This window comes from Taudactylus pleione, unplaced genomic scaffold (genome assembly GCF_031769625.1).
Source record: "Taudactylus pleione unplaced genomic scaffold, aTauple2 ptg000205l, whole genome shotgun sequence".
NCBI lineage: Eukaryota > Metazoa > Chordata > Amphibia > Anura > Myobatrachidae > Taudactylus > Taudactylus pleione.
The window spans coordinates 340999-363505 of record NW_028284607.1 but is presented as its reverse complement, the minus strand read 5'-3'; the positions used below and the strand labels follow the sequence as shown (position 1 = coordinate 363505).

At 48.5% G+C, this 22507-nt stretch overlaps 1 protein-coding gene across 2 annotated transcripts in view; it reads left to right on the top strand.

Moving 5' to 3' along the window:
* The first annotated feature begins 3782 nt into the window (after positions 1-3782).
* The window catches only part of MAPK1 (mitogen-activated protein kinase 1), a 103572-nt gene continuing 84847 nt past the window's right edge, over positions 3783-22507 (top strand). For both annotated transcript variants that reach the window (XM_088477827.1, XM_088477826.1), the window contains exon 1: positions 3783-4131. In XM_088477827.1, coding sequence (XP_088333953.1) covers positions 4001-4131 — 131 coding nt within the window. In that variant the 5' untranslated portion in view covers positions 3783-4000. The remainder of the gene's footprint in view (positions 4132-22507) is intronic.

The window sequence follows — 22507 nt, the reverse complement described above, 5'->3', positions numbered from 1 at the left end:
AGGTGTGGCTATTCAAATCAACTGTTCGCTCTTTGCGGTCTGTTCACGCCTCTAGGTCTGAACGAGCGAACAAAACTTGCGGTCGTTTTTTGAAAAAATACGCCCCCTGGCCGCTCGCATCCTACGTCATGTCCGCTATTTATTAGATTAATCGCGTACATCGACCAGCGTATGAACTGCTCGCTATTCTTGGGGTTGGTTTTAGCTACCACAATTTTGCGAGCAGTTCTGGCTATAAAATAACCCAGTGACGTGGTCAATGACGCTGCTGTATTAATTATGCACACCCATAAAACGCCCGTTTTGACCTTTAAGCACGCCTGCGTTCGGATCTCCACTCCCCGTTTTCAAGCACCTTCCCCCGTTACCACCCACATACGCCTACTCCTGTCACTCAAATTATCAGGAATTCGCTATTTTGCGAGCACATGAATTTCGACCACACTGACTGGTTCGCGCATGCGTATAACGATCCGTACGCATGCGCAGTTGGGCAAACATCGCTCGGAGCGAACGAGCGGCCGCTTACGAGCGGCTCTGAATCAGGCCCTATGCGTGGTATCCAATTAGCCCCGAACACTGTTCAGACACTAATGGATCCCCCAGACACCCGCGCACGCAGGGGGGGTTTCCGAGTCCCTTGAAACCCCCCCTGTTCGACCCGGCGAGCAGCGCTGCTTAAAACATTTTTTTTTTTTTTTTTCAGGAAGACTGTGACAATGCCTGGGCTGGCTGTAGGGGGAGCTGCAGCGCGCAAGCCCCTCCCAGCCAGTTCCCAGGCAGGCATCGTGACTCCACTCAGCGCCGCTGTGGACTGTCTGCCGCGCCTCCGTACCTGCAGAGTTCGGCGCCGGGTGGCGGCCGTAAGATGTAAGTGGCCCGGCCGCCGAATTGTTGATCCTGCGGCCAGTATGTGTCGGGGGAGCGCCGGGGATCTTGCGGGCGGGCCAGCGGCGGGGGCTGGGAGTCCGAGTATTAATCGGACTCCCAGCCCCCGCCGCCCGCCCGCTCCCCCCCCCTGGCACTGCCATATAATTACACTGCCAGACTGTCTGCTATACTGCTGCTGTGGGGGGTGGGGGGCGGGCTGGGAGTCCCAGTATTTTTTTTTTTTGTGACTGCAGCCGCTGCCAGGTGCCATCTATTGCTGGGGGGGGGGGTAGGGTAGGCACTGCCATATTCCACTGCCGGTCTGCTATACTGCTGCTGTGGGGGGGTGGGGGACGGGCTGGGAGTCCCAGTTTTTTTTTGTGACTGCAGCCAGGTGCCATATTATTCTACTGCTGGGGGGGGGGTAGGTAGGGTGACGGGGGCTGGGAGTCCCAGTATTTTTTTTTTTTTAATGCAGCCAGGTGCCATTTTATTCTACTGCTGGGGGGGGGGGGGCGGGCGGGCGATTATTTGGAAACCCCCCTTTCAAAATCCTGCGTTTGCCACTGCCCCCAGAGCTATCCAATTAGCAGCAAAATCCAACACTTATTGAGTATTTTTTTGCCCTGAAAAGAGCAGTTTTTTTTGCTAGCGCAAAGGCGAAAACACATAGGCTTGCCTGCCTTTCCGGGGGGCCGGGAGCTGCAACCGATATTTGGGAGGCTCCCAGCCAAATCGGGAGGGTAGGCAAGCCTGGCCTATGTGTTTTATTTTTTTTCCAGTGGGGGCCTATGTGTTTGTTTTTTTCATACCCCCACTTCAAAATTTACACTTTGACCACTGACTGCGATTCATAAAGGAACGGAAAGCTCTGCTTTCCCTTCCTCTCCTGCGGTACAGATTCGCCATCTCAGGATGGAGTAATCTGTACCGCAAGCCGAACAAAGCAGGCAAGTTACACACTTCCCTGCTGTCTACCCGGCACCCTTTTCTCAGCGTCCTTTGCAGCAGTTCTGATGTGACCTGATGCTCTTGAACGCCGGGGCATGCGCAGTGAGAAGCAGGCATAACGGGCTCCCGATATGTCTGTATTCTCACTGCATACGGGAATCGCAGAGGGGCCGGACAGTGCCCGAAGACGCCAGAGAGGTAAGTATACATGAATGGCTACTAAACATCACTATATATCGCATTGATGTGATGCAGCAGTTCTAGGGGGGAGAAGACACCTCCCCTGGCTGGGACTGACAGTCCGGCTTGTGATTAGCAGAAGGTCTTCCAATGTGAAGCCAGTGCCAGTGCATGACTGGGGACTTTCTAGGAGTGGTGGATTTTACTGGGGAGGCTGATAAAATATATATTTTTTTTCAATTTAGTATTTTTATTACATTTTTGTTAAGAAGAACAAAAGCATGGGTGCACAACAAGGCGTGGATAGGCATCTCAAAAATAACCGGTATGGTACCTCTCCACTGAGCATAGAGAGCATGTCGGAGCTGCAAGTATCTATAAAACATATTGTTCAGAAGACCTAAATCCTACCTAAACTGAGAAAATTAACAGAGCACATCATCCTTACACTGGCCCACAGTTCCCACTCCACAGAACAACCAGAAGGACTGACACTCAAGAGTAAAAGGTTCAGTATAAAGGTGCGTACACACGGGACCAGGGGCATTTCTAGAGAGGAGGGGGCCCATGTGCAATCTCCGACACGGGCCCCCTCCTCTCTGTCCGGCGGCCGGCAGCGTACTGAACTGTGCGTGGCCAGCACCGGAGCTATAGACTCTGGGAACTAGAGTGTGCCCAGAGTCTATAGTGTATGCACAGATCACCGGGAAAATGGACGCGGCGGACATTTTCCCTGAACTGCGCATGTGCAAATGACAGGAAAATGGCCGCGGCGGACATTTTCCAGTCGTTTTTAGAGCACCGGACCTCCGCTCCGACGTGGGACTCCGGAGAGGAAAGTATGCTATGGGTACAGCGTGTGCGGTGCGGGGCCCCCCTGGACCCAGGGGCCAATGTGCCCCGCACACCCTGCACCCATTATAGATACGCCCCTGCACGGGACGATGCTCCCTGAATGAACATCGTCCCGTGTGTCCCCGGCAGTTTGTGCTCAGTGTCATTAACGACACTGAGCACAAAACACTGAACGATTTCATGAACTAAATCATTCAATGCTGGGCTCCCTCCCTCATCCCCGAACATGTCCAATCTGACAATATTGTCAGATTGGACAGGACGTTCTAACGATGACAGAAAACAACAAACGAGAGGGCACTTTTGTGATTTTCGTTCATCGTTATACCTCTGAACTGTACGATTTTTTTAACGATTTGTCGTTAACGAGAAATCGTTCAAAAAAATTGTCCCGTGTGTACGCACCATAACAAAGTTTACCGCAGAGAGAACAGGGCTTAATAACCGAATCGTCCAAAATCCTAGCCGCTGATTGCCACACACACCCTACGAACGCGCACTAAAATAGGGGAACAATACCATAAGGAGGGTGTAGCATGTAAAAATTGAAGCGGATTAAACTGACTACCAACCCAGTGTGCATCCTCATGTTCAGAGTCAGCAACCCAGTCCTGAAGGCAGCACTTTGTCATGCGTTTCACCAGTGAGGGTTGACTGTGCTCTGAAATTTGCATTTATTTTCAAGTGACTGACATGAAAAATGTGGTATAGTAGGAATAAATATAAAAGCATTTGGTGATTACCCTCTGGGAGTGACATAAACATTTTTGTTTATGTATATATTGAGCGGTCTGAATTATGCTTTTTAGTGATGGTGAGTGAATATAGTACTGTTTATAAAATGTATTCTAATAAAGATTGTTAGAATAAAAAAAAAAAAGCTCTACGCGTCCGCACCCACTGCAGCAAAGCGTGAGGAGACCCCGCCTCCCGGACCCAGCCCATACGACCCTCCCCTCACACACCCAGCAGGCGGGAAGGCGTCAGCCAGACAGCGCCTCACACAGCCACCGACTGACCGAACGGGAGACAGCCAGCCTCGGCCAGTCACCACCGCCCAGCAGGACAGTGACACCACTGACAGCGAGGAAGAGACAGCCCTGCCGGGGACAGCGCCAGCAAATACTCTCCTTTGACAGCAAATATGGCGGCTGCGGCTGGGGCCTCGGCTAACCCCGGAGGAGGACCAGAGATGGTGCGAGGACAGGCGTTTGACGTGGGCCCGCGATATACCAACCTCTCCTACATCGGGGAGGGGGCCTATGGCATGGTGTGGTAAGTACGTGGTCCCGGATGTGCACCCACCACTCCCCGTCCCCCACCTCCTCTCCCTCAGACTCCGGGGCGAGCTGGGAAGTGTCCACACTGGGCCGGCACCCACCTCTCCCCACAGCACCCCATCCCTCCCCTACCCCTCGGGGCTGTCACCTCCCCTCCCTGAGCACACAGCGAGCCTGGCAGCGCAGCCTTGTACACGGTGCTTGCTACGTACAGCGCCGCCTCGTTATCCTGATGATCTGCCATTCTCCCAGCAGCCTGTCTCCACACGTCCCGGGCGCGCTAGTGTGCCCGCAGGCTGCTGAGTGGGAATCGTTCAGCAGGGTATGACACAGGCAGCAGCTGCCACCTTCCCCTGGTATCAGCCCAGCCCTGCTACCTTTTGACCGTCAGGAAATGTTATGTCTGTTCCCTTTACGAATTATTCTCTCTTATATATCTCGTCCATTGCAGCACGAGCAAATATTGCAGTGATTCTGGCATTATGCCAAGTTTTAATTGTTTAATGTTACTGGGGAACACTAGCACTGGGGGGGGGGTTTCAGCTAAAGCCATTTTAAAATCGAGTAAAGTAAATCACCACATAATTTACAATGAAATCTTTAAGAGTACAGTAATCACTGTGTCCAGTATGTGGGGATGTATTGTCATTTTAAAGCTGCTGTCTTTTGGCAAGTTGAAGCAACTAGGGAGAGAAGGAATGCTCAAATGTAACATTGCACAATGTCAGAGATTCTCATGATATACTGGTGAAGTGCTGTCAAGAATGTCTTATTTGTTAGCACCAGATTTTCAACTAGTGTGTTCTAAAAAGAAAAAAAAAGTGCTTGTCATAAGTATATTTAAATATGATTTTCTTCATTTGGCAAATCCTCATTTATTTATTTTCCCTACTTCAAATATAGTACACTATTTAGACTTTGGGGGGGAATTCTATTTTATGTCTTAAGGCACGTACACTCTAGATATTTTGCATGATTTTTCCCATTTCGACGCATCGGAACGACATATCCAAATTGTGAGTGTCCCCGCGGGTCGTACATCGCATCTTCAGTTCTTGCCTACAGCAGGCAAGATCTGTCAATCTCGTTAACATGATTCAGGTCGTTGGTCAGATTGTGTCAGATTGGACAGTTTATGCAAGTTATCGTTTGTCTGAGTGCGTATCCACTAGGCTATTAAAATGAGCGTGTGAATGATTACGACTTCGTCATCGTTAATAAATCTGGCACAAAAATGTTGAAAATGACCAGCGATGCACGCTCCTGCTGGTTGTTTTTTACATCTATCATCGCCTGAACATGCAGGCCGACCTGCCGATAACGACAGGTTGGGCATGTTTGGGGATGAGAGAGAATGCCTGCACTGAATGACATCGTTCAGTGTGGGCACATTATCCACCGCGCAAGATTAAGAACGATTGCTATTGTAATCGTACAGTCGTTCCACTCTCATCTAGTGGATACGCATCTTCAAAGTGCAGGGGAGTTCAGTTGAAATCGTTGACAACATCGCATCTTTTGTGAGTCGTCTAGTGTGTAGGCAGCTTTAAGCCTGCAGCGCCTGTCTAAAGTGTTGGGTGATATTCATTTGTTGGTGCCGCTGGGTGGGAGTGTTGTGGGCACCCATTACTTATCACGCATGTTGCATTTAAACTCATGCTATCAACTGGGTGCATTGCCTTCCCAGGAGGGTGGGAGCAAACTAGTCTGAGCTCTCTGCGCAGGAGGGTACGAGCAGAAATAATGGGCGTCTGCTCCCAACAATTGAATATAGCCAGTCAGTTTAGACAGGAGCTTTGGGTGTGACAATTAAATTTTTCCCCATTGAGTGAGATTTGCTAGTAAGAGTACAGTACCTGAAAATATCAGTTAGGTAATTAACATTTACAACTTTCCCTTAATTTTCGCAACATTGGGCCTGACTCAGATTTTGGAATAGAGGAAAAACTGGGTACACATTTAACAATGTGTACCCAGCCGACCTATCGTGCGACGGGAGTCCCAGCATCGGCAAGTGCGTACACACTTGCTGATGTCTGTAAGCGGCAGCGTGTGGCCATGTTACATTCGGCAGCATGGTACTCGTTGACTTTGTTGATACAGGTCCGACGGGCGATGTCGCTGACTATGCGTGGGAACGTGCATTGTCAGTTACTTTGAGGGTACACACTAGACGATGTTGCAGACATCGGACGACATATCGTCTAGTGCAGAGGTTCTCAAACACGGTCCTCAAGGCTCCCCAACAGTTCAGGTTTTAGAGATATATTCATGGTTGAGCACAGGTGACATAATTAGTATCTCAGTCAATTTGATTTAACCACCTGTGCTCAACCATGGATATCGCTAAAACCTGACCTGTTGGGGAGCCTTGAGGACTGTTTGGGAACCTCTGGTCTAGTGTGTACTTGGCATAAGAGAGAGCAAGTAACTCCATGCTACACGGCAGATGTGAAATGTGCAGAGAGATTTAGATTTTGGAGGGGTGTCTCCAAACTGAATCTGAATTGCATTGTAAAAATAAAGCTGTCCAGCATTTTTGGGCTACATGCATTAGCAGCCAGTGTATACCCCATATGGGAAAAAAAACTGTATTTGCACCCCTTGCATTGCAACATGGTTTTTCCAGGTACACAGCTACTTGCTCTGTCCGACTCTGTTCCCAAATCTGAATCGGGTCCATAGTAACTCAGTTAATCTGAGGTATTTTATTGCAAATATTGGTTGATCATTTGAGTTGGTATGAAACGTGATATGTTTTTGACTGTTGTTCAATATATATATATATATATATATATATATATATATTTTTATTTTTTTTTTCTTTGGACAGTTATGCGATAGTATCCATATTTTAATTCCGGATAGTGTCAATGGATCTATATATAAATGTAAACATAGATCTCTTTATGCCTTAAGCGATTTGCTAGTTTTTTTTTCTAGTGTAAATGATAACCCTTGGTACAGCAAAGATGCCGTTAAAACTAAAGGGCAAGTGAAGTTACTATTTGCCATTTTATATCAAAGGCTCTGTTACTTAGCTGAATAATGCATGTAACGATTGATGTGTTTTTGCTGATCACTCTTCAGGAGGTTGCCATGTTGGGAGGGAAGTGTTTGTCAAGGAGCGTTCAGGCCTGTACGTTTGCTCAGCTGAAATGCACTGTGTGGATCTGTGTATTTATGCCCAAGAACTGTTGGTTGTGTCATAGGAGCCCTTATGACTAGTCACTGCTTTTTCATCTCTATTGGGTACTATTAAGATGCTATCTTAAAGATGCAGTAGACACTTCAAAATTTAACAGCTGCAGTGGAATGCTGGGTTTTCTTTGTTCATATATGAAATGTAATTTTTTTTTTTTTTGTGCTTAGTTGTCCTTAAAGGTGTTTCAACAGCAGACAGAATTGATTTGGAAAACAAGTTACTATTGGTCAATGCAGTTTTGTTTTTGGTTGGTCATTTGTGTCATTAAGCACAATACAAGGAAAAATATTATGGTTTTGTTCAAATGTCATTCAATCAAAATGTCCCTTCTATTCCTGTACCCTTTTTTTTTTTTTTTTTTTTTTTATATATATCACAATATTAACCAATTATAAAGCCAGTTACCGCAGTTATGCAGCATATATATCTTAAAGCAGCGGTAGACAATTTCTTTTAATTCTAGTAGCCAGCTTAAACCTTTTAAGAGACAGACCAATGTCCCTTACTAAAAATATATATAAACTTTTATATGAAAAACAGAACAAGCCTAAAAACTAACCCATTTGTGCTACTTTTGTCAATGGATGTGACATGTTTAGTTGTAGCTGAAGTGCTACTTGTCTACAGACCTTTTAAGATAATTTGTAATTTTGCAGACTGGGACAAAGCTAGGCTTTCTTTCACCCAGGGCAAAAACTCACCTTGGCGCCAAACACAGTTTTGTCTACATACATGTTACTTCCTTGCGTGTTAAACAGCACTTCTAGTTGCGCCATGCCGTGGTGTGACTCTGTAGCACCGAGCGTCTTTTCGTGCTACCTTTTTACCTTCAAATGTCTTCGTAAAGCGATAAGCTAATTCTACTGATTAAAATGATTTGCTGACACTGTAACGTAGCACTTCGCATGCAGTTGCACACAGAATATAATTTTAATCAGCAGAAGCTGCTTGTGTGCCCTATTCGCATCACTTTGCAAATACGACACGTTTGAAGGTAAAAAGTTGCACAAAAAGACATATGTTTAATGCGACTTGTAGTTCACGGAGGTAAGATGTATGTGGACGCCTGTACCTCTTAACATTTGGTATTCTAATGTATAGTATGCCCCAGTGGCCAAATCATGAAAAAACTATCCTATACGATTCCGCAAATGTCATCAAACCTCACATCTAACTATACGCCAATCGGATTGCTCCACGTGCTCATCTAATTATCTGGAGGAGGGAGCTTCGCCACAGCTGGGTACACACCAGAAATATATATCTGCAGATTGACTGGATTGACTGATCTGCAGATGATGGTTGTTCATACACACCTGACCACCATCACTGCCACCTCACCATCTCATTCCACCCCCTCCCCCCAGCGGCAAGTATACGACAGGCTGTCTGATTTTAGCACTTGCCTTTCCTTCTCCGGACAAGCGTTTTTCCAGATGCCGCAAACAATCTGAAAGGGGATTAATCAGACAAAGTAACTTTACCTCAGTACTCAGCAGTCCAATCCCTGTACCTGTTGAAGAAAATCAGGCTGTCCCTGATGTTTTTCCTGGAGAGAAGTGGCTTCTTTGCTGCCCTTCTTGACACCAGGCCATCCTCCAAAAGTAGTCATCTTGTATCATGCCAGCAGTAAAGCATCCTGAGACCATTCATGGGTTGCTTCTCAGCCAAGGGAGTGGGCTCACTCACAATTTTGCCTAAGAACACAGCCATAAATAAAGAATGGTACCAAAACATCCTCCAAGAGCAATTTCTCCAGACCATCCAAGAACATTTTGGTGACTAACAATGCCTTTTCCACCATGATGGAGCACCTTGCCATAAGGCAAAAGTGATAACTAAGTGGCTCGGGGAACAAAACATCGAAATTTTGGGTCCATGGCCAGGAAACTCCCATTAGTCAGTATGTGGCCCAGAAGTTGATTGACAGCACGCCAGGGCAAATTGCAGAGGTCTTGAAAAAGAAGGGTCAACTCTGCAAATATTCACTTTTTGTATAAACTAATAACTGTAATTGTCAATAAAAGCATTTGACACATTTATGAAATGCTTGTAATGTTACTTCAGTATACCATAGTAACATATGACAAAAAGGTCTAAAAACACTGAAGCAGCAAACTTTGTGAAAAACAATACTTGTGTAATTCTCAAAAACTTTTGGCCATGGCTGTAGACAGCATGGGGAAAAAGATGTCTGTGGACAGATACCACCTGCAGAATGCAGCACCAAATCTAGAGATTAGACCGCATTGTGATGCTAACCTGCCAGTAGCTGTCACTTGGTGTCATTAATGTGAAGCTGTGGATTTCATCTGGTGGAAATGTTGGCAAATAGGAGATTGGAAAAACATACGAAAGCGGCTTCTGAAGAAAATGTTACCTTTTTTGAGTAACTTTTTATTTTAATTAAATTATATTTTACCCATAAGTAGTATTTGACTAGATGCTGCATAAGAAAATAAAGTATTTACATATATATCATTAAAAGAGACATGCTGATTTTGTTGTGGGTGTTTATAACAGGTTTTAATTGCAATGTTCATTACTTTGTATGTAAAATTATGCCAAAAGAGTTCTGATCCGTGGAATGCGCTATCATGTCTACACCAGTTTTTTCTTTCTAGATTCATTTCATGGCATGCTGTCCATCCAGTTACATACTACAGCATGGGTGGCCAACCAGTTGTAGGTAAAGAGCTCAAAAATATCTGTAGTAAAGTTAAAAGCCAACAGCATGCACGTGCCGAAGGTGCTTGTGCAAATATGGTGCCTAGCTGTTGCAAGGCCACGCCTTTGTGCGCATGTATGACATTTGCAAGAGCATGACTGTGTCACACCCTCGTTTTTAGTTGCGATAGGGGCGAGCCCAGCACATTGATGATGCAATTATTTTTTTTTACCTTTTTACTTTGCTGTAATTTTTTATTAATGGGACTTTGATAACAAGGATTGTCAAATCATTTATGAATGCCCCTTATGCAGGGCCCCCTGTAGTTGTGCCCCTTGTGCAGGGCCCCCTGTAGTTGTGCCCCTTGTGCAGGGCCCCCTGTAGTTGTGCCCCTTGTGCAGGGCCCCCTGTAGTTGTGCCCCTTGTGCAGGGCCCCTTGTAGTTGTGCCCCTTGTGCAGGGCCCCTTGTAGTTGTGCCCCTTGTGCAGGGCCCCTTGTAGTTGTGCCCCTTGTGCAGGGCCCCTTGTAGTTGTGCCCCTTGTGCAGGGCCCCTTGTAGTTGTGCCCCTTGTGCAGGGCCCCCTGTAGTTGGGCCCCTTGTGCAGGGCCCCCTGTAGTTGGGCCCCTTGTGCAGGGCCCCCTGTAGTTGGGCCCCTTGTGCAGGGCCCCCTGTAGTTGGGCCCCTTGTGCAGGGCCCCCTGTAGTTGGGCCCCTTGTGCAGGGCCCCCTGTAGTTGGGCCCCTTGTGCAGGGCCCCCTGTAGTTGGGCCCCCTGTAGTTGGGCCCCTTGTGCAGGGCCCCCTGTAGTTGGGCCCCTTGTGCAGGGCCCCCTGTAGTTGGGCCCCTTGTGCAGGGCCCCCTGTAGTTGGGCCCCTTGTGCAGGGCCCCCTGTAGTTGGGCCCCTTGTGCAGGGCCCCCTGTAGTTGGGCCCCCTAAAGTAATGCCCCCAGTACTTTTCTTATCGCATCGCTGTCAGGGCTTCCGCTGTTGCTGCCTAGATCTAAGTAGATCCAGCAGGCTCCACACATCGCGGGTGACGTCACCCGTGCACTGAATAACTGGGAACGCTTGCCTCTGAAGTGATCAGAGGCTTCTTTAGTCTCTGAATGCTTCAGAGGCCAGCGTTCACAGTTGCAGTGGGGGGTCTGTGGGGGCCGTTGTACTGCCAAACCGCATCACACCAACAACAGCCAGCATGGCCTCCGCTATACTACAGCTTTCTCTTGGAATTCTTTCAAAATAAATTAATGTTCTTTTCATAATAACAGTGTATATTCAGATATATTTACCCATGTTTGACTAGTCTTAAATTGACATGTTTTGAAACGTGCAGTATTTCTTTTCAATGTGCCATATTTTACATTGAATAGAAGCTGTTTTGTGGATAAGATTTGCCACCAAACTAGATTTAAACCCAGTGTCATGTTCCTTGTCCTAGAAAGCGCTATGGGGGTGATTCAGTTTTTTCTAGCTCACATCTAAACTGCACTGGAGTTATTTGCGGGACCAGTCCCATGCTGCTTGTGACGACCTTGTTCCTTCACAAGACTAGTCCGTCTAGCGGCTTCTCCCATGCTAAGGCACACATGACCAGCCCCTTCTTCCAGAAGAAGTTGGTCTGCATACTGAAGGTACAGATTCGGTTACAACCACCCTTTGTTCCTCCTACGGCTACATGGGATTTGGATCTCGTACTTTCTTTCTTACAGTCTCTTCTGTTCGAACTTTTGCAGTCGGTGGAGTTAAAATACCTTTCATGGAAGGGTTGTCAGAATAGAGCTCCTAGATCCGTCGTCCTCCATAATTGGTATTTCACGAGGATAAAACGGAACTCCGAACAGGAATGGACTTTCTTCCTAAGGTGTTTTCGGTATTCCACATAAACCAACCTATTGTGGTACCGGTTCTTCCACAACACTCACCTTAGTCAGGATCCTTGGATGTTGTTAGGGCTCTTCATATTTTATGTGGAAAGAACTGCAGCCATGTGTAAAACAAACTATTTGTTTTGTATGATGCTGCTTGTACGTGTCGGCCAGCTTCAATAGTCACTAGCCCACTGTATCCGTCTGACCATCAGACAGGCGTAAATGGATCCTCTGTTTTCTATTGGCGCATTCCACTCGCTTTGTGGGTTCTTCGTGGGAGGCTGCTCACAGGGTTTTCCATGGAGCTACTTTGCCGAGCGGTTATTTGGACTGGCCAGCATTCCTTTATTCCTTTTTTATAGATTTGACATGTTTGCGGCCTCTGCGGCGCAGTATGGCCATTCTTTTTGCAGGGTTCTCGGCGCTTTCCTGCCTGTAATGAGAGCTCTGGGACGTCCCCACTGTCTTTGGTCTCCAGTGTCTTAGTGGATGAAGGAGAAAACGGGATTTTGGTGCTTACAATTACATCCCTTTCTCCTTCATCTAGTGTTCACTCTAGCTCCGGCGGCAGGCAGGGTGCCGGAGCTAGAGAGGGCAACTTTGTGCGCGCGGGTTAAAAGGGGGCGTGCCTATAAGACGTGTCCCCTTTTTCATCATACTTGGGGGCGTGCCCGGCACTTACGGACATGCCGCGCAGCCCCCAAGCGCTGCAAACAGGGAGAATAGATGCCGGGCGCATGCGCCCGGCGTCTATTCTCCGGCGGTGACCGGGTCACCGCACAATTCTCCACCCGCGGGACACTGCATCCCGCGGGTGAAGACTGCACCCGCAGCCTGTGAGGGCAGGGTGCTTTTTGCCCTCCTTCTGGAGGGCAGGGTGCTTTTTGCCCTCCAGAAGGAGGGCAGGGTGCCGCACCCTGCTAAAACAGCCTAGCGGGAACGCTATTCATCCACCAGGGGACACTGGAGCCTCAGTACAATGGGGTATAGGAGTGTGTTAACCGGGAGCTGGCACCTTTAAATAAAAAACTGGTAGCTAGCTTCTCCCCCTCTATACCCCCCCCAGGCCAGTCTAAAAAATGTTCCCTGGTAGCTGGACGTAAGCCTCCTTAGGGCTCCGGAAATATACTCTACGGCATGAGGACAGACAGGCAGCCTACTGCCCCTGCCTGTCTGTGCCGAGGGAGCTGCCGGGGAGATCCTCAACGCTGCTGCATGCGGTTTGCGCTGAGGTCTCCTGCTACAGAGACCTCAGTCTCTGGGGTACCCAAAGACGCTGCATGCAGTGCACGTCGCGGGACCCAGTAGCATATGCCCGCCGCCGGCAGCACAGGCAGGGTTAAGGTTAGTGTTCCCTGGTAAGCAGAGGAGCCAGGACATGTATTTAGGCGGGCATTCACAGTGCTCTCCGCTAGCACTGAGAGCGCCATAGAGGGGGGGGGGGGGGCGAGCCTAAGTTTCCCTTCTGCTCCTGCCTCCCAGCAGCCTCAGCGCTTCCAGAAGGACGCTGGTGGCCATTTTACATGCACTACAGGGTGGAGAGAGCTGTGCAGGAGTCAGGCTAGTACTCTGTGTATCAGCACTTGCATTTTTTATTGTTATCAGCACTGTTCTGTTAGCGCTGCAAGCATTATAGTTTATCTCCCTCTGTGCCCCTTTCAGGTCTGTGTGGTGTGATTGAAAAATCTATTATTGCATTACTGTCCTTTTCTCTGTGGGGGTCTAAAGCTGCACAAAAGTCTTTTTCTCTTTCATCCACTAGGGGACACTGGAGGTTCTTACGCTGGGGTATAGAGGCGTGGATAACTGGAGCTGGCACTTTAAATAATTTAAAGCTGTGAAGCTCCTCCCCCTCTATTCCCCATCAGCCCTCAGTTTACAAAATGTGCCTCTAGGAGCTGGTCACATTATGCTGTGCTCCAGCAAAGACATTTATTTTTATTTTAAAGCATCTTTTACATTCCTATAGATGCCCTTCGCCACCTATGTAAAAGGTGGGGTCCGAGTACCTGGTGCCCTGGTGTTTTAGCAAACGCCAGGAAGGAGTGCACAGGGCTCATTACAAGAGCTCCTGACAGCTCCTTATCGCCACAGCAGGTCTTCACACAAGAAGAGAAGACTGCTGACCAGCCGAGAGAAGCCTCTACGGGGACACGCTTTGAGTAACAAGCTGCGCATCCCCCGGCTCCTGCCCCCGCTGCCCGGCGCTGACACAGCATGCTGCGCTGTTAGTGTGCATAGCGCTGTTAGACAGCGCTACAAATGTCCCGCTGTCAGCGCTGCCCTGCGCTGTGTTAGGGAAACACAGCGCTACACGCGGCTGCTTGTTTCTTCCCTCTCCCCGTTGAACACGCGGGTAGCGCGGAGGGGAGGGGGGGGATAGACATAGCAGCCATAATGGAGCCCTTAGGGCATGAGGAAGGGGGCGGGGCCTAATTAGCGCGGACTCTCTTCTATATGCGGCAAGCGGCTGTAGTAACAGCTGTTAAATGCCTGCATCTCTCCTTTATGCAGGAAGAGTGCAGCAGAACTGAAGGCTGGATTCTTTGGCTCCCCATTCCTGGCTACAGCAGCTACAAGTTAAGCAGAGGCTGTGCATAATACACTGGGGGTGCAGGGAAACTGATCTGTGGGAGGGAATTGTGTGTGTCTCCTCCTCTGTGTCCCAAGCCAGCCTTCTGTTTTTTTCTTTACTTCTGTATATACTCTGTTCCTCTGTGTGTGGTGACTGTGTGTATCCATGTCAAACAACAAAAGCGTCTCAAAAGATGTTTGTTTGTTCTAGGTGTAACAACAAACTATCCAAGCCGCATGCTGCTGGGTCCACGTTATTTGATGCTTGTATAGCAATTGATCCACCTGTGGCTAATACTGCCTCACCTGCGCCTACATGGGCCGCTGACATGGTAGGAGTAATGACGGATTTAACGTCTGAGTTAGCTGAGGCACAGAAGTCTCAGCCTCCCTGGGTTGCCGGGCTAACCAAGTCTCTTGACACCCTGGTACAGGTTATGGGTACAGCTGTGTCCGCACCCTCCACTTCCTTACAGGGACCGACACAAAAGCGTCCTTTATCGACTATTCTCCAGTCAGAAGAGTCTGACGAGGAATTCCTCGCTACGGAGGATACTGAGAAAGGGGTATTGGAGGAAGCATTACAGGACGATACCCCTCTAGAGTTAGAGTCCACCTCTCCCGGGGTGGAACCTTTAATTTTGGCAGTCAGAAAAATCCTTAACTTACCTGAGGATATTATTCCTGCACCCAGGAGTGTGAATTATTTCATGAACAACCAAAGAGCTCGGCGGTTTTTCCGTTCTCACTGCATCTTCAACAGCAGCTCTCAGTGGCCTGGAAGCAACCGGATAAACTTCCAAATTCCGCGCCGGTTTCCTTCTAGCTACCCCTTTCTATCATCCATGATGAAGTGGGAAACACCCCCTCCAGTAGATGCGTCCGTCTCCCGTCTTTCTAAAAAAACAGCACTCCCAGTACCGGGAGCTACAGTACTAAAAGATCCTTTGGATCGTAAATTGGAGACACCGCTAAGATCTATTTATACCGCAGCGGGTGCTCAACTTAGGCCCACCCTTGTTACTGCTTGGGTTAACAAGGCGGTGATTTGCTGGGCTGACCAGTTGATTACAGGTTTGGACTCTGGTACTTCTAGAGCAGAGTTACGCTTACTAGCAGAACACATCCGAGAGAGTGCAGTTTTCCTGGGAGAAACGTCAAAGGATATCAGTCAGATTAGTGCTCGTATATCTGCTTCTGCTATATGTGTCAAGAACTCGAGATCCGCAGGCAGTGGCAGTAGACGCTCTGACAGTTCCATGGAACTACGACTTGGTTTACCTCTTTCCTCCGATTCCACTTCTTCCTCGACTGCTAAAAAGGATCAAACACGAGTCAGCCTCTGTCATTCTCATGGCTCCGAACTGGCCTCGGAGGAGTTGGTTCGCGGACCTTTGGTCCCTATTGTCAGACGATCCGTGGCCCCTTCCTCTGCGCCCGGATCTGCTACAGCAAGGTCCTTTAGCACACCCCAACCTAGCACAACTGCGTTTAACTGGGTGGCTCTTGAAACCGATATCCTAAGATGCAGAGGAATCCCAGACTCTGTCATTCCCACCATGCTACGCGCCAGGAAACCAGTTTCTGCTGCGCATTATCACCGCATCTGGCGTTCTTATCTCGTGGTGTTCCAGTCGGGATCTTCCATCTAGGACTTTTCGGTTGTCCCGGTTTCTGCTTTTTCTTCAGACGGGGCTGGATTCTGGCCCTCGTCTTGGAACTTTAAAGGTGCAGGTTTCTGCCCTTTCCATTTTCTTTCAACGGAAATTGGCCCACATTCCTGAGGTGCAGACGTTTCTTCAGGGGGTCTTGCGGGTGCAGCCTCCTTTTGTACCTCAAATTGCTCCCTGGGACTTGAACTTAGTGCTTTTGTTTCTTCAGTCGTCCATGTTTGAACCTTTGGAAGAGGTTGATATTAAGTACTTGTCTTGGAAGACGGTCCTTATCTTGGCTCTAGCTTCGGCTCGTAGAGTTTCGGAATTGGGTGCTCTGTCCTATAAGCCACCTTACCTTGTGTTTCATACTGATAGGGTGGAACTCCGGACGGTAGCCGCCTTCCTTCCCAAGGTAGTGTCGGCTTTTCATATTAACCAGCCTATTGTGGTACCGTCTTTAGTGGAGGACTCTAGTGGTGGTTCTACCTTGGATGTGGTTAGAGCTCTCCGCATCTATGTTGATAGGACTGCTTCCCTCCGTAAGTCTGAGTCACTTTTTGTCCTCTATGATGCGGTTCTGAGGGGTTGGCCAGCGTCTAAGCAGACTTTGGCACATTGGATCCGACTGACTATTCATCAGGCTTATGTTGGCGCTGAACGCCGGCCTCCTTCGTCCATTTCGGCTCATTCCACACGTTCTGTGGGTGCGTCCTGGGCGGCCGGTAGGGGAGCCTCCACGTCACAATTGTGCCGTGCGGCCACTTGGTCTTCTGTGCACACGTTTGTCAAGTTTTACAAATTTGACACGTTCGTGGTTTCGGCATCCCGTTTTGGCCGTCTTGTTCTGTAGGCCCCGCAGAGCACTCCCACCCGTGGGGAAAACTTTGGGACGTCCCCAGCGTAAGCACCTCCAGTGTTCCCTAGTGGATGAAAGAGAAAATGGGATTTTGGTACCTACCGGTAAATCCATTTCTCTGATTCCACAGAGGACACTGGACGCCCACCTCTGCGCTCTTAGCCTGCCTGTTCGGTTTGTTCCATATGTTGTATGTTTTGATTATTGTGTTCTCTCCCTTTTTACTCTGCTTGTTCTCCATCTGCTCTCAGTCTTCATTTTCTAAACTGAGGGCTGATGGGGCATAGTGGCGGCTCCAGTTATCCACGCCTCTATACCCCAGCGTAAGCACCTCCAGTGTCCCCTGTGGAATCAGAGAAAAGTATTTACCGGTAGGTACCAAAATCCCATTTTCATGCAAGACTTGTGGTGAAAAATTAACACAGGGACAATCTAATGCTTCCTTACTGTGTGATAAATGTGTCTCTTTACCTCAAGATACTAATCTTGAAGTCCAGCCTAGGTGGTCTGAACAATTGACTGCAGTTATATCAAATCTGTCATCAGAGCTGGAATCAGCTTGTAAGGACAGGGAGAGGCTGAGACAAACAGCAGCTGAACCAGATTGGGCTCGCTCTCTGGCCAGATCTGTTGAGGGACTTAAATGCAATGTCCCAGGCCCCACCTGCTTCTTCTCCTGCTCAAGTCCTTGGTAAGAGATTGATTCATAATCCCTTACACTGGGATGAGTCAGATGAGTTGCAGGACACTGAAGAGGGCGAGGTTCAGGAAGAGGAAACTTACATTCCTGAAGACCCCGAACCTGCATCTCAGGGCGTGGATGCTTTAATTTCAGCAGTACGCCAGGTGTTGCATGTAGAGGATTTAGAGGTTACTGAAAAACCATCTATTTTCTGTAAAAAGTCTGTTACCTTTCCAGCATCAGAAGAGCTGGATGTGATTAATTTTTCCGCATGGAAACACCCAGACAAAAAAATTTCACATTTCTAAGAAATATCTATCGTCTTACCCTTTCCCACCTGACAGTAGGAGATTATGCAAAACTCCTCCAGCAGTGGACCCGTCAGTAGCCCGTCTTTCCAAGAAAATGGTGCTTCCGGTGCCTGGCGCGGTTTCCCTAAAGGAAACCTCGGATAGGAAGATGGAACACACATTGAAATCCTTGTATACAGTTACAGGGGTTTTGATGCGTCCAGCACTAGTTGTTGGGTAAATAAGGCCATTGAAGCCTGGGCGCTGCAGCTGGCTGAGGGGATTAAGACAGGTACGCAAACTGACGACTTAATTCAGTTAGCCGAACAGATCGCAGAGTCTGCTGCTTTCCTCGGAGAAGCGTCTAAGGACATTTGTAATCTATCTGCCAGATCTTCAGCATTAGCTATATCTGCTAGAAGGGCTCTGTGGCTGCGTCAATGGCAGGCAGATGCAGAGTCCAAGAGAGCGGTAGAGGCCCTTCCCTTTACTGGGGAGGTACTTTTCGGATCGGAATTAGATAAGTGGATCTCACAAGCTACAGGTGGGAAATCCACTTACCTACCATCTGCAGCTCCTCCTCCTACTAGAAGATCTTTGGCAGGTCCCTCCTTTCGATCCTTTTGTGCCTCTGGAAGATTTAGAGGGCGTTCCAGAGGAGGTCCGGCCTTCTCCAGAGGCCGAGGTAGAGCTTCAGCATCAGCCGCCTCTAACACTCAGCAGGACAAGGCAGCTGCCAAGCCTGCCGCATGACGTCCTTCCTTCTCATTTGGGGGATCCCAGGGTTGGGGCGCGCCTTTTACGTTTCAAGGACATTTGGATCCAGTCTTGCCAGAATGCCTGGGTCAGGGACATCATTATTCACGGCCTGAAATTGGACTTCAGGGCCCATCCTCCTTCTCGGTTTTTTCAAAACCGGTTTACCTCTGGTTGCATAAAAACGAGGAGAAATTCAAGGGGCAATACAAAAACTGTTATTGTCTCAGGTAATAGTGAATGTTCCGACCCATCAGAGCGGTCAAGGGTTTTATTCCAGCCTGTTTGTGGTGCCCAAGCCGGACGGCTCCATGAGACCCATACTCAATCTCAAGGATTTAAACCCTCATCTTCGAGTTTTCAAATTCAAGATGAAACCTCTCCAATCCGTTGTAGCGGGTCTCGACAGGAACGAGTTTCTGGTGTCCTTAGACATAAAGGACGCTTATCTCCACATCCCCATCTGGCCCCCCCATCAGGCCTTTCTTCGTTTTGCGGTCCTAGAGTCGCATTTTCAATTCCAGGCCCTACCTTTCGGACTTTCGTCAGCTCCAAGAGTCTTCACAAATGTTATGGCGGCAATGATGGCCCTACTGCATGGTCAGGGGGTCGTCATTGTTCCATACTTAGACGATCTATTGATAAAGGCCTCTTCGGAAGCTCGGCTGTTAAGGGACATTCGCTTAACTCAGAGCATCCTCCTGCAACACGGTTGGATACTAAATTTCAAAAAGTCCTCCCTGTTACCCACACAGCGTTTACTATTCCTGGGAATGATACTGGACACAGTGCAGCAAAGAGTTTTCCTGCCTCAAGACAAAGCTGCCTCTATTCAGCATATGGTGCGCCTGGTCTTACAACATCGCCGAGTGTCTGTGCATCTCTGTATCCGCCTTCTGGGGAAGATGGTGGCGGCCTTCGAGGCGATTCAGTATGCAAGATTTCATGCCCATCCTTTTCAACTGGATCTCCTCTCCCAGTGGTCAGGATCCCACCCTTTTCTCCATCAGAGAGTTCTCTTGGAGCCTCAGACTCGAACATCTCTCATTTGGTGGCTGAACCCTTTCCACCTGCTGGCGGGGAAAAGGTTTGCGGTGTGGGATTGGACCCTCCTCACCAATGACGCAAGTCTGAGGTGCTGGGGAGCAGTGACTCTGGGAAAGCACTTTCTGGGGCACTGGATGCAGCAGGAAGTCAGATTGCCCATAAATATCCTAGACTTGAGAGCAGTATTTTATGCTCTCCAGCTGGCGCATCTGCTGTTGGAGGGGCAGGCAATCGGAGTCCAGTCGGACAACGCCACTGCAGTGGCGTATATAAACAGGCAGGGCGGCACAAAAAGCAGAGCCGCCATGAGGGAGGTAACCAGGATTCTGCTTTGGGCAGAGTAATTTGCAGTAGCGATTTCTGCGATCTTCATCCCAGGAGTAGAAAACTGGGAGGCTGACTACCTCAGTCGGCAGGACGTTCATCAAGGGGAATGGTCACTCAATCCTCAGGTGTTCCAGCAACTAACTCTGAGGTGGGGCTGTCCTCAAGCCGACCTTATGGCGTCAAGCTTAAACCACCAACTACCAGTTTACTACTCCAGAACAAGGGATCCACGGGCAGCTGCAGTGGACGCACTGACGGCTCCGTGGAAGTTTCATTACATTTTACCTATTCCCTCCATTCCGCGCCTGCTTCAAAGAATCAAGCGGGAAGGGATCAAGGTGCTTCTGATAGCACCAGCTTGGCCTAGACGAGTGTGGTACTCCCAGGTACAGAATCTGTTAATAGACTAGCCGTGGCCACTGCCTCTTCAGGGCGACCTCCTTCGCCAGGGCCCATTTGTTTATCGCGACTTAAAGCTGCTTCGTTTGACGGCCTGGCTAATCAAAGGGCCGTCCTCAGAAAGAAGGGTATTCTGTCTAGTGTCATTCCCACAATGATTCGGGCTAGGAATGAAGTCACTTCTCAACATTACTACCGCATATGGAAGACATATGTGGATTGGTGTGAGAGACGTAATTCTCCTCCTTCAGTCGTAAAGGTATCACGTCTCCTTCTTTTTCTTCAGGCTGGTCTCACAGCAGGCCTTCGTCTGGGTTCATTAAAAGTACAGGTATCCGCATTGTCCATTTTCTTTCAGAGGAAATTGGCTTTGCTTCCGGATATACAGACTTTTCTCCAGAGTGTTGAGGATTCAACCCCCCTTTGTGCCTCCCACCGCACCATGGGATTTGGATTTGGTGTTGGTCTTCCTCCAGTCTGATACTTTTGAGCCATTACAGAGAGTGGAGATAAAGTACTTAACCTGGAAGGTGGTTCTGTTGTTGGCTCTCGCTTTGGCAAGGCGTGTGTCAGAACTCAGTGCTTTATCCTGCCGCCCTCATCTTATTTTCCATGAGGATAGGGCGGAGCTGCGTACTCAAAGGGCTTTTCTTCCCAAAGTGGTGACAGCTTTTCATATAAACCAGCATATCGTGGTTCCGGTGTTTAAGGATGACTCTTCCAATTCAAAATCCTTGGATGCAGTCGGAGCACTCCTGGATTTACGTTGACAGGACTGCCTCCCTCCGTAAATCGGATGCTTTGTTTATTCGGTTTGATGTGTCCTGTCCAGGTTGGTTGGCCTCCAAACAGACCATTTCTAGATGGATTCGCTTCACTATCAGGCAAGCATACGTGGTGGCTTCCAAACAACCACCGGGTCCTATTACGGCGCATTCTACACGCTCGGTAGGTCCTTCATGGGTGGCTGCTCGCGGGGTTTCCTTAAACCAGCTTTGTAGAGCAGCCACTTGGTCAGGCACGCATACCTTCCTACGATTCTATCGTTTTGATACATTTGCTGCCTCTGCTTCAGAGTTTGGCCGTGCGGTCTTGCAGCGCACTCAGCGCTCTCCCACCCGGGATGTAAGCTCTGGGACGTCCCCATTGTACTGAGGCTCCAGTGCTCCCTGGTGGATGAAGGAGAAAATAGAATTTTGGTACTTACCGATAAATCCCTTTCTCCGATTCCACAGGGGACACTGGACACCCACCCAACGCTGTTCTGCCTGCATTGTTACTGTTTTTACAGACGCTAGTTTGCGTTTAATGTTTGACTGACCTGTTCTTGTTTTCATGTATATGTGGTTTTCTTATGTATATGTGATTAATGTAGCTTTTCTGTCTCCTTCTCCTTACTTTCCAGCTCCCCTCGGGCACAGTTGTTTTTAGACTGACCTGGGGGGGTATAGATGGGGAGGAGCTAGATACCAGCAGTTTTTTATTTAAAGGTGCCAGCTCCCGGTTAACACACTCCTATACCCCATTGTACTGAGGCTCCAGTGTCCCCTGTGGAATCGGAGAAAGGGATTTATCGGTAAGTACCAAAATCCTATTTTCTCCGATTCCATAGGGGACAATAGATGCCCACCCTGCACTGTTCCTTTCTGTAAGGGTTATTGTCATGTTTAGTTTTAACTGTTCGAGAACTGTTTCTCTGGTTGTGTTACTGTTTTTTTTCAACCTTTTCATTTGTTCAGTTTCTTTTTCCCAGCTCCCCTCGGGCCCAGTTTCCTAAGACTGGGCTTGTAGGGGGGTATAGAGGGGGAGGAGCTAGTCACACATTAAAATTTAAAGTGCCTGCTCCCACTTAGCACCGTCTATACCCCACTGTCTTTGACCTCCAGTGTCCCCTATGGAATCGGAGAAAGGGATTAATCGGGAAGTACCAAAATCCTATTTTTCACAGGCTCACAAAGATGAGGTCATAAAAAGTAGGTGTTGACTGCTCACTGCAGCTCCAATCAGCAGCTTGTTTGCATGATCCGGATCACGCTATTTACACTA